At 30.0% G+C, this 11,483-nt stretch overlaps 1 protein-coding gene across 5 annotated transcripts in view; it reads left to right on the forward strand.

Annotated features, from left to right (window-relative positions):
* Positions 1-3,478: 3,478 nt before the first annotated feature.
* Positions 3,479-11,483, forward strand: part of LOC107477452 (uncharacterized) — an 8,434-nt gene continuing 429 nt past the window's right edge. The window contains exons 1-16 of one of the 5 annotated variants that reach the window (XM_021137619.2): positions 3,479-3,761; positions 3,974-4,051; positions 4,294-4,343; positions 4,448-4,501; positions 4,687-4,739; positions 5,140-5,212; positions 5,492-5,553; positions 6,254-6,322; positions 6,483-6,588; positions 7,382-7,446; positions 7,626-7,726; positions 8,359-8,454; positions 9,094-9,161; positions 9,329-9,374; positions 9,949-10,025; positions 10,176-10,729. In XM_021137619.2, the coding sequence (XP_020993278.1) occupies positions 3,543-3,761; positions 3,974-4,051; positions 4,294-4,343; positions 4,448-4,501; positions 4,687-4,739; positions 5,140-5,212; positions 5,492-5,553; positions 6,254-6,322; positions 6,483-6,588; positions 7,382-7,446; positions 7,626-7,726; positions 8,359-8,454; positions 9,094-9,161; positions 9,329-9,374; positions 9,949-10,025; positions 10,176-10,281 (1,323 nt within the window). In that variant the 5' untranslated portion in view covers positions 3,479-3,542 and the 3' untranslated portion in view covers positions 10,282-10,729. Of the gene's footprint in view, positions 3,762-3,973; positions 4,052-4,293; positions 4,344-4,447; positions 4,502-4,686; positions 4,740-5,139; positions 5,213-5,491; positions 5,554-6,253; positions 6,323-6,482; positions 6,589-7,381; positions 7,447-7,625; positions 7,727-8,358; positions 8,455-9,093; positions 9,162-9,328; positions 9,375-9,948; positions 10,032-10,175; positions 10,730-11,304; positions 11,478-11,483 lie in introns of those variants that run through there. The other 4 variants (XM_021137620.2, XM_016097473.3, XM_016097470.3 and 1 more) reach the window with 4 other exon arrangements.

Genomic DNA, 11,483 nt, shown 5'->3' on the forward strand with positions numbered 1-11,483 from the left:
TAGTTTCTTCATAAATAGTATCAATCCTATTATTTATCAATAAAAATAAATAAAATTAAATACACTCTAAAAATTAATAACCTTATAAATTACATAAATTTAGAAAAAAAAATTTTTAGAATATTAAATTAATTTAATTTTGTTGGAATAACATTAGAGATAGAATTAACTATAAAGGAATGTTAAATTAAAATTTTTTTTAATAGTATAAATAACCTTACATTTTAATAAGATTGATAATTCTATTTACTTTAATATAATCTTTTGTAATTAGCATATTTGCTTATAAATTATATAAATTTTTAAAAAATATTCTTAAACCCATTTGCTTACTTAAAAATAAAAAAGTATATTTTGAATTTAAATTTAAAATTTTAAACATAATACTTTAATTAAAAATTAGAATTAGATTTTTTTTAAATAAGTACACATTAAAAATTAATAACTAACTAAATTGTATCAACAATATATGAGAAATTTATAACTTTATGAGTTATGACATTAAAGACTAAATCAGAAATTAACAAAATATCAACGGTGTGAATCGAATTGAAAAATAAATCCATAAGTAATAATCAAATAACTTCAATTTATATTTAAAAAAAAAATTTAAATTTCAAACATATAAATAAAAAATAACAAAAAAATAACAACTAAAAATATTTCTACCAAAACAAACACATGTTTGGCATTATTCTATTAGATAGACTCTAAAAAGGAATTCCAAAATATATACATCCAAATTCTCAATTTTCATTCTCAATCTTAATCTTCTTATAAGTTAAGGTTTCTCCTTCCACCTCCGAATATTTCGACTCCGAAGATAGTCGTTTGGGTGGTGAAATAGCATTTTCCAACACTTCAGATTCACCATTGTCCACAACTTTATTGGAAGATTCAAGCAACAATTTCGGTATAAAATATTATATTAAATTAAAGACATCCTTCTCGCCTTTAATTTTATCTCAATAATGTTTTTGAATAAAATTAAACTCTAACTTTGAGAAAACAAACAAACAAAAAATTTATTTTTTGAACAAGTACTTTAGCACCTTCTACTCCCTCCCCTTTAATGATTGAGAATGTTTTTGAAGTTGGAAGCAAACTACCAGTGTAGTCAACATCCTAAAATTATAATTAGTTATTAATTATTATTTGTAAATTAGATACTACTAATGACCAAGGAAGTAAAAAATAAATTATTTTTTAATAAAAAATACACTTATAACTGTACTCATAATTTGAATAGGGTGAACCTTTTTGAATTTATTTATGAGATCTACATTATCAGTCATCTTCTTAACTTTATAAAAAGATGAAAAATGTGGATTATCAGATATTTGAACTTCAACGATAAAGAGAAATGTCTTATCAATTAGGTTGAGGAAAAGTGTAGGTGTATCCGATGGATCTCCTTTCAATGCAGGATATCATATAATCTATTAATAAGAAAAAAATATAAAAAATACTATTAAAAATATCATCACTAATGTTTTTAGAAATAAATATTGGTTAGAACTTATCAATAGAAGTGGATCAAGTATCTCTACACAACTCTTTCCTAACCCCAAAATATCTTATTTGGTAAGATATTATCTCTCTTAGCAAATTCACGAATCGAGGCATAGAAGCTCTCTTAATTGAGGAGCGTGTATTATTCCTCCCTATAATTGATAAAAAAAATTAAAGAACAATTAAATGGGGATAGACAAACAAATTTAAAATATAAATAATATAAATTTAAAATAATATAAAAAAATTAGTAAGAAACTCACGTTTTCATCGAGCCAAACCATCTCAATTGAGTATGGCAATTGAGAATTTTCATAACTTGGTAGTGTCCATAACCGTATCCCTTGTATACGTACACACAAATTGTCAATTGTAGGATTGGTCTCTACAATTTTGTGAATACCAGCCATTAGAATAAGTAGAGTAATTTTAGATTTTGGATATATGTAAAGAAAACGATCAATGTACTTTGAATTGTGGTGTTATATATGTCTCATAATTTATATTTTTATAGTTGACTCATGACTAAAATTTTTTAAATTTAATTGACTTTAATTTAAATTTGCAGATAAAGTAAAATAATTTAAAATTTAAAAAATAACAACTTCAGTAAAATAATTTAAATTTTAAAAAATAACAACTTAAGTGAAACAATCTAAACAAACAATTTTGAATTTGAAAATAACAACCTAAGCAAATAATCATTTATAATTTATAAATATAATTCTAAAAATTTCTAGTGACGACACCTAAGCAAATAAACTTTCAGACTTAACGTATGAGTGCCACGTCAGCATATAAGCTTCCCATTTGTATACTATAAAAATAAAAATTTTAAAACTTAAAATGATTGTGAAATTAGGCGAAATAATAAAACTCAGTTTAGTGTTTTTAATTTTAATTTTTATAATTCTTTTTATTTTCACCAATGGATATGAATTCATTACTTGTGTGTTTACTTTCTTTTAGGAGTGGAAGTAAATCAAGCTAGTTTGATAAGTTTAACTATTGAGTTAATGAGTTGAGTTTGAGCTTATAATTAACTTCATAAATTAAATGAATCAAATTTAAAATTGGATAAACTAAACTTATTAGCTCATGAGTTAGATACAATTTATTTTTTAATTCTTTTAATATATATAAATTATAAATTTTTGATATAAAATTATAGATTATATTTTTATTACTTGAGCTAGTTCATGAGTTTTTGTTGAGTCAAACTTAAACTTATGAAATAGACTCGATTATTAATAAGTTAAATCAAAAACTAAATTTAATTATGGTGCCAGCTTAAATTTGGTGAGTAGATACCCAATCTGGTCTTTGTCTATTTTCACAAAGGATAAAGCGATCTCTGTAAAAAAAAGACACTTCAACCCTCAACCTTTTTATTTTGGGATAATACGGTCTCTCTGTTAAAAAAATTCATTAAATAATAATAAAAATTAGTTTTGTAGGGTTTTATTTGTAATTTGTGGAGGTTTTAAACCTCCACAAACTATTAATAACTTTGTTTTTAAACAATTTCTTCATCAATGATGGTTAAGTGAAGAAAAACTATGGATAAAAATGATGCCACGAAAAAAAGCAATTATAATACAATACCTTTTAAAGGAAAAAAATAACATCGAATAAGAAATGAAAAAAGAAAATTTGAATGTTGATAATATTGGTATTGGTGATGATGATAATAGAAGAGATAATGATGATGATAAAGTATGGTTACACAATAAAAATAATAGAGATAAGAGTGATAATAATGAAGATGAAAAAGATAATGATAGTAATGGTAATAATTAATTATATTGTTAAAAAGATATTATATTATTCCAAAACAAAAAGATTGAGAATCAAAATATTATTTTTTTTTGAACATATCACTTTATCTTTCGTGAAAATTTACTAGGACCGTATTGGGTTTTACTCTAAATTTGGTATAACTTGATTGAGTTCTAACCCTAACTACTTTTAAAGGCTGAAAGACAAATAGTATAGCGTGGAATTTTGAATTTGAGAATCATAGTAGAAAAATGAGTTCCCACTCACACCTGATGACCCCTTCAACCTCCCTACTTCTCTCCAAAACCCGCTCACACCACCACCACAGCCTTAGCACTTACCACTTCTCAAAACGGTATCGTTCCCGCCAGATTCTATGCCGCGCCAAAACCACCGTGTCCTCCGAATCCGAATCTCAATCCTCCTTCCCGATTCTCACCACTGTTTCCATTCCTTTCTCTCAGCTCAAAGTACTCTCTCTCTCTCTCTCTCTCTCTCTCTAACAATTCTGAAATGGAATTTAGCTGAAAATCGCTATGATGCATGTTCATGATGTTACGTGTGTTTGATCCTTGGCGCTTAAGGATTTTTCCGGTATAGGTGTTTTGGTAATGCGTGTATCTTTCTGGCGATGCGTTTGTTTATTTGATTCTGTGGTTGTTACTTGATCTTGTTGTAACAGGATAAGAACTCCGACTTGTCGTTGAAGATTGATGAAGGATTCGGACGCAATGGATTGGGGATCCTCTCCGTCACCGATGTATGTGTGTTCCTGATGTTGCATTTGACTTGTTTGTTCTTTATTTGTTGTTTCAAGCATCCGTAACCGTAAATCACAGTTCTCTGAATTTATTGATGTGATGAATTATGGATATTATTGAATAAATCAAGAAGTTAATTCTGTATCCTAATGCATCACTTGTTAACACTTAGCTTGGCCATAATAAGTACTGCTGTGTCACATTTGTGTTATTGTAAGTATTTTGTTGGAATTGATTATAGGTTCCGGGATACCCTTCGTTGCGTGCAAATCTTCTGCGTCTTGCTCCAAGGTATCTTTTGCATGTTGCACTGGTGCATTAGTGTAGATTTAATACATCAAAGGTGGTAATCAGAAGCAATTTAGTTTGCTAACATTTTCATCTCCTTTTATCAGATTGGCCAATCTTCCTAAAGAAGTGAAAGAGGACCTTGAGGATCCTCATAGTAGGTAAGTTACTCAGTAGTTAAGACTTCTTAGTTCTTACTACTAAATTTTCACTTCACATACATAGTCTGCTTCATTCTATGACCCCGAATATATTGTTATATTTTCACACTACTCCACTGCCCTGTACATGAAACTTTTAAAGCTACAAATGACTTGTTCTTCATCTATCCACCATGAATTATTAGGTACAATTTTGGTTGGAGTCATGGGAAAGAGAAACTTGAAACTGGAAAGCCTGGTAGATCTTTCATCTATTTGATATAAGTTCTTCCATGTACTCTCTTTGGGAAGATATAAATTTGCTTTGGGATACAATTTTGCTTTTGGCTTCTCCCCGGCATTTTTACCAATTGCAATATGAATGTTTCCATTTCAGAAATGCATGGTTATTTGGGCAAACCTGTTGCTTACCTATCCTGCCTGTTTGATGCACTTTCCCTTTTACTCCTTCATAAAATTCGTTTTTCTATCTCCAGGAAGTTAAAAAAACAAAAGCAGTTTAAACAAACTTTGGAAGTCTGTGAATTTGGAAATGTAGAATTTAGTTCAATGCATACATTTTGGAAAATGGGATAGTAATCTGCATTATTAAGTGAGGCACTTTTTTTTAAACCTAACTTTCTCTTCCCTGAGTGCAGATCTATTGAAAGGATCTTTCTATGCCAATCCCATTCATGATACTCCAACATCAGAGCCATCTTTGATTCAACGGTAAATGTGGATGAATTCACTTGTCATATTGAAAATTTTCTCTACTATAATTCAATTACTTTTTATAGGGGAATAGTTCATTGTTTAGATATATGACATTCTCACTTTTAGATAATTTATACCTCAGTCAAGAAGCTCTTTTTGATTTATAACTTGCAATTCAGTTTAGGTTGATGCCTATCTACAGCTACACTCATAGATCCCAAGTTAAAAATGGAATCGTTGGCAATTCTGTATCCTATGATCATACAAATTTCCTTAGATTTGTGTTTTCTGTAGGTATCCATCATATTGTGGATCAAATATATGGCCCAGCAGTGCACTACCAGAACTCGAAGTGGGTATGGCCTGAAGCCTGATCAGATTTTGCATTTATAATCTTTGTTTTCTGATGCTTAGGTTTATAGGTTGATGTGTCATATAAATTTTCCTTTCCTGTGGTCTTATCTGAATGAATGCATAGATGATTTGCAGAATATGAGCTGTGTACATGCAACAAGCAACTTATGTATTCTCATTTGTTTTATTTATCTTTTGTCAGTTTTTCTTTTAATGGGTGTGTGGCTCCCTTTAAGTATACAGCAGATATTTAAATTCTTACTTTGTTGTACACACTTTGTGTAATTGTGTTTGATTATTTGAAGAAATATTTACTGAAAAAAGGAATTCCTGGTAAGATTATTTCCAGGCATGTTGAGTGGTCAGTTGTTCCGAACCTGAAAATATTCTTGCCTATGAATGATGCCTGTTAGTGATCTTCTCTACAATGTTTCCATCCTGTATTGGTAAAAGATTATTAGGATGTTAAAGCTTTGGACGCGAAAGTAGTAGCAATCCTTAAGGTTGTTTTTTGTCCCTTGATTAATGGATTTTGAATCTAGCATTAGAAGATTAAGAATATGATATTTTACTACTTCCGATTTCCACAACTTGATGACATTAGATAATGACAATATATTATTATAGTTTATTTGATCTTTATGTTTTGCTAGAGAACATGATTGATTACATGTTCACTGCTTATTTGTTTCTGATGTGTAGCTTTCAAAGCTCTTGGGAAGCTCATGTTTGATGTTGGATTGATGTTGGCATATCACTGTGATCAATATGGTAAGATAATTAAATTTGTATGGCTTGTGATAATTAAATTTGTATGGTTTGTGGTATTTACTTAGCTTTGTATTCCATGAGTAATGTTGGAATTGGACTATTTTTTGCTCTTAACCTAGTTGCTTACCTATATTAAGCATTGTTCGTTCTCACTTCTCAGTATCTAAAGGGAAGAAAATCAACAAGGATGAAGGTCTGAAACCAATACTTCATCGCTCCCGCTGTCACAAAGGACGTTTGCTGTATTATTTTCCTTCACAACAAGGGTAATTTTGATTTAAAGCGTCTTTTCTTTTGCGTATTGTAATATTTCAATGTCAATATCCGATCCAACTTGTAAGCTTTGTTTTGAAATTTATCATATATTATGACAGACAAATACTAGAAATTTGGTCCAATAATTATTTTTCTTTGATATTTCTAAGGAATATTATCCCCCCGCCCCATAGCAAGAAATTCTAGTGCCTGTTTATGACAGGAAGAATCCATTCCTCGAGTATCTTTCTGAAAAGTATAGACATCACTATCTCAAGACTTCCAAATATTCTGTCTTAAAGGAGTCATGCTACATGATCAACAATTTTGTAGGCAACATAAAGAAAAAGTTGGCTAAAAAACTGTTGGTCACTTAGACTTTCTCTTTTCCTGGTTCAGATAAAAAGGATTTAAATGATCCTTGTTTTCACGTGACTAATATAAATTTTTAAAAGTTAAGTTTGATATCTTTATTTTTTTAAGAAATATACCTCTTTTTAGAATTGAAATTGTGTTCTATGGATGATAGAATGTCTGCCATAATCATTATACAGAGTCTTAAATGACTTGTGCCATTTGAGCTACAAGTTCATTGACTTGTGCAAACATTATAGCCATACATAGTAAAGGAAATGTTCGTTAAATATTATCTCTTTCAAAATAGTTGAATCTATTTTCTTTATGAGGTAATATGATGATACCTGAATATAGAAAACATTTCTATTCTAATATTCTTCTATCCTTTTGCATAGGCATGCATGATAGTATACTAACAAGTTCCAACTTCCAAATGACTTGTTACAGCATCCAAGATGGTAACTCTATCTCTTCTTGGTGTGGATGGCATACAGACCATGGTTCATTGACAGGTTCTTGTTATCAGTTTAGCACATTTCATATATGGGTTGTGCTTTTCTTATATTCCTCTAGTTAAATTGAAACAATAGAAATGTCCATGGATATAAAGATGAATATATTGCAAGGTCCGTTGTAATGTTTCTTTATGTGTTGTCAATTTGTTTAATTCCCATTTCAATTCATTGTGTAGGTCTGACCTGTGGTATGTTTATGAGAGATGGTATAGAGATACCTTGCCCTGATAGTGCTGCCGGCCTTTATATCCGAACAAGAAGTGATCAAATCGTCAAAGTATACACTCTTCTGGAGTTTCAAATAACACTAGATGATTTTAATGCTAATGATAAGAAATGTTCACGATTGCAACCATAAATTTTTTTATTGGTTCATCTTTCTTTCACATAAATATCCCATCCTCCTCATTCAGTCAACATGTAAAATTTTCAAATATGTTAATCTGTTGAAATTAAAATGTCACCTTTCTGATAATGTTTGAAAGATTTAGTCTTGTAAATTTCTATGACATGGTTTTAGATGCATTGTATCTTTGGAATGGATAATGTACTTTAAAAGTATCAAATACATTAGAACATGTGATGTCAACTGACTGCAATGTTATAAAATTCCTGTGCACTTGTTGAATATCCTTAAAAACTTTTAGGATTCCAATTTAGGGCCTTTCCTTAATGTTCAAGGATTGATAAGTTCAATATATTACACAAAACCTGCAACTAAGGACAAATAGAACATTGCATGCATGTTTTTCTCGTTTTGTTATAGAAGGAAAAATAACTGTTAGGAACAGTCATGTTGAATGTCTAAACTGGTAAAAAAACTAATATTGCGAAGTCCAAATTGATAAAGATTTAAGCACGGTATCTTTATCTCTGGTTCAATGTATTTACTATTGTTTTAATTCTTAGGTTGTCTATGGAAAAGATGATATAGCTTACCAAATTGGTGAAACAACTGAAATACTTTCTGGTGGTTATCTTTGCGCAACCCCTCATTGTGTGCAGGTAATTGAAAAACTTCCAGAACTGTGCAGAACTGTTATGTTAGTTTGGTTGAATACTTGTAGCATATGCAGTTGTCATCCTGTTTTCTCAATTTATGCATGTAGATTCCTTTTCTTTTCATACCTCAAATTGTAGGTTTCTTGTTCTCAGTACTAGTTGTTGATGTGGTATGACAATCATAGTTCTCTTGGTATTATTTTCTTCTGCAGGGTTTGCCAGGTTCCTTAACTTATTAGTTAATATAAATGTTAGAGAATATATGTATTAAGTAATACCTTATGAAGTTTATTTGAGCATTAACGAATGAACTACAATTATTCTCTTTTAAAGCATATTGGTTGGGACACTAGATGACATTGATTTGCTTGGCCTGTTGTATCTTATATGTTTTTGATGCCTCTTCTCTACCGAGTATGACAAATAGTAATTAATAATGTTCATAGATGAATTAAAAAAGTGAGCTTTTCCCTTGATGTTCATAAATTGAGCATCCTGTATCGTTGATATGTATCTTATAGCTTGATCCTGTCTAGATTTTCTCAAATCAGAACTTTTGTTCAACTCTTGCTATGTTGACCTTTCTGATTCTATTTCTATCGGTATCTTTCTGATATTTTTTCCCCTTTTAAATACTTTTAGGCTCCTAAGGGGAAGGACACTGCTGGAATTGAACGATCAACATTTGCATTATTCATGCAACCTGACTGGTATGTTATCTGAAAAGAAATGCAAGAACTTTCTGTTGCTTTGATGATGCTTTGCGCTGATCTTCAGTCATACACACATGATAGTCATGCTAACATGAAAGGATTGAAAACTATGGATCTGAGCTCAATTTTATAGTAAGATATAATATTAATACTATGCCTTTCAGGGACGAAAGACTCGGTTTTCCTGAGGAAGTTCATATCCATAAAGAGGTATGCATTCCTGATTCATGAGCCTTATTTCACCTTCAGTAGGACTACAAAACCATGCACCATTACACAATACGATATCTGAGTAAATATTGATTAAAAAATACACATTTAAAATAATTAAAAAAAAGCTTCTCTGCAATGTGATTGTATTATTTGCAAGTACTGGGTATGGTTTGTGTAGAGTGCATGTAAGACAACAAAATTATACATATGGGGTCAGTCGTTGAACATTTTGAGTTCTACCTATGGCGGGAAGGTGGCAAAGCTATATTTGTGGGTTACTGATGATGTTCTCTGTTTAAATAAACTACAAATCAATCCATTCTATATAACATATGGATTCTAAAACAAAAATGTTATTTGTACACTAAAATTAGCCCCACCAAAATCAGTCACTTTATATTTGTGTATAAATACATGTGTGGTTTAGTTTATTTTCCATGTGTATTTTGTATTTCAACATGTATTTTATACTAATGGAGTAGTGGCTGATTTTGGTGTACACGTAGTATAGTCGATTCTAAAATATGTAATTAGTATTCCGCCTAATATATTTTCTCCATTTTTTTTCCAGCTCATTGCATCAAATGCTTCCCTTACTTTTGGAGAGTATTCAGAGATACTGCTTGACAAATATTACCACCGGAAAAAGTAAAGGTTTATATCTTAACCATTGATGTTGATTTTTAATCAAACTCCTGTCTTGTTACATTTATGTTTCACATCTAGTTGCTTCATTTTGCTCTGGTTCGTTAGCTGGTAGTGATCCGATAAACTATTCATTTCACAATAACCTACTAGGCTACTTGAAGTAATTGGGCGTTGGGCGTCTCATATTGAAAAACTATTAATCCGAGGGAGTTACATAAATAAATTTGTAAAGGCAGCCGAGTCTTGGCACAGATAAAAGATTTGTAGGTTTCTCATCAAGTTGCATCGAAGTCCAAATCTCAAGAGTGGAATATAGAACCCTTTCAGTGTGTGACTGTGTAGTGTAAGATAAAAGGAAAAGAATGAAAAATAAAATTTTAAAGATATATGTATGTATGCATGTATGTATGTATTTGGATAAAATGTAAAGATGTTATTGCTATTGGAGAATAGCAAAATCAAAGGAAAACGAAAAGGAAGATTCATTTTGCCTCCTGGATTCAAGAAAAATATTTCCAAAACTAACTGGAAATCTGGAATAGGCACATAACTCGGGGGCAGAAACATAGCCCGTGTATTTAGATGTTTTAGGGGAATGTGAGAAGCTACTATGCTGGAGTGCAAAAGAGAAAAGAAAAATAAGGTAGCATGTCTTTAATGGCCTAAAATTTCCATTACTCTTCTTAGATATGGACTAGTTAGAAAAGATGAATTTTACTGTACTATGATTATAGTGATATGGTAATTATTTAAATTTTGGTAATATCTAAAAAATATAATTAAAATTATATTAATAATATTTTTATTTTAATTATATTTTTTTTATAAAATCAAAATTTAATTTTAATTATATATTTTAAGTATTATCCAAATTCTATAAACGATATCATTATCACAATTATAATCACTATGAAATACACCGTTAAAAAATCATCAAAATTTATAGTATCCCTTATCTGGGAAAAGAAATTATTTAACGAAGAATGTTATATGATCATCAGAATTTATTATTTTTTATTATTAATTAATTATTAATATTTAAAAGTATAAAATAAAGTATGTTGATGGTTAAGTGATAGTTAAAAATAATAAATTATGATAATGTTTAGCATTTAGCCGTATTTTTCTTGTTAGACGGCTATAGAAACATACACACAGCTATACACGGAACTATAATATATTATTTTTTAGTTGATATTAGCAGAGGCATCTATTCTTAAGCCAATAAGGAGGGTAGGTCAGTTATACCCCAATATAATTATAAACAATGAATCTGCAGTTAAAAGCTGTGGCCGAAAGATCAAACTTCGCCACTTCGGACAGGAGATACGACGACATATAGATAATTTAATATATTCAGAGGATAGCAACTTCTAATAAAAAATTGGTAAGATTAATTGCATATGCTTCAATTTGTGAGCACTGTTTTCCTTTTGCATGCACCAAGCAAATCAGATG

Source organism: Arachis duranensis, chromosome 3 (genome assembly GCF_000817695.3).
Source record: "Arachis duranensis cultivar V14167 chromosome 3, aradu.V14167.gnm2.J7QH, whole genome shotgun sequence".
NCBI lineage: Eukaryota > Viridiplantae > Streptophyta > Magnoliopsida > Fabales > Fabaceae > Arachis > Arachis duranensis.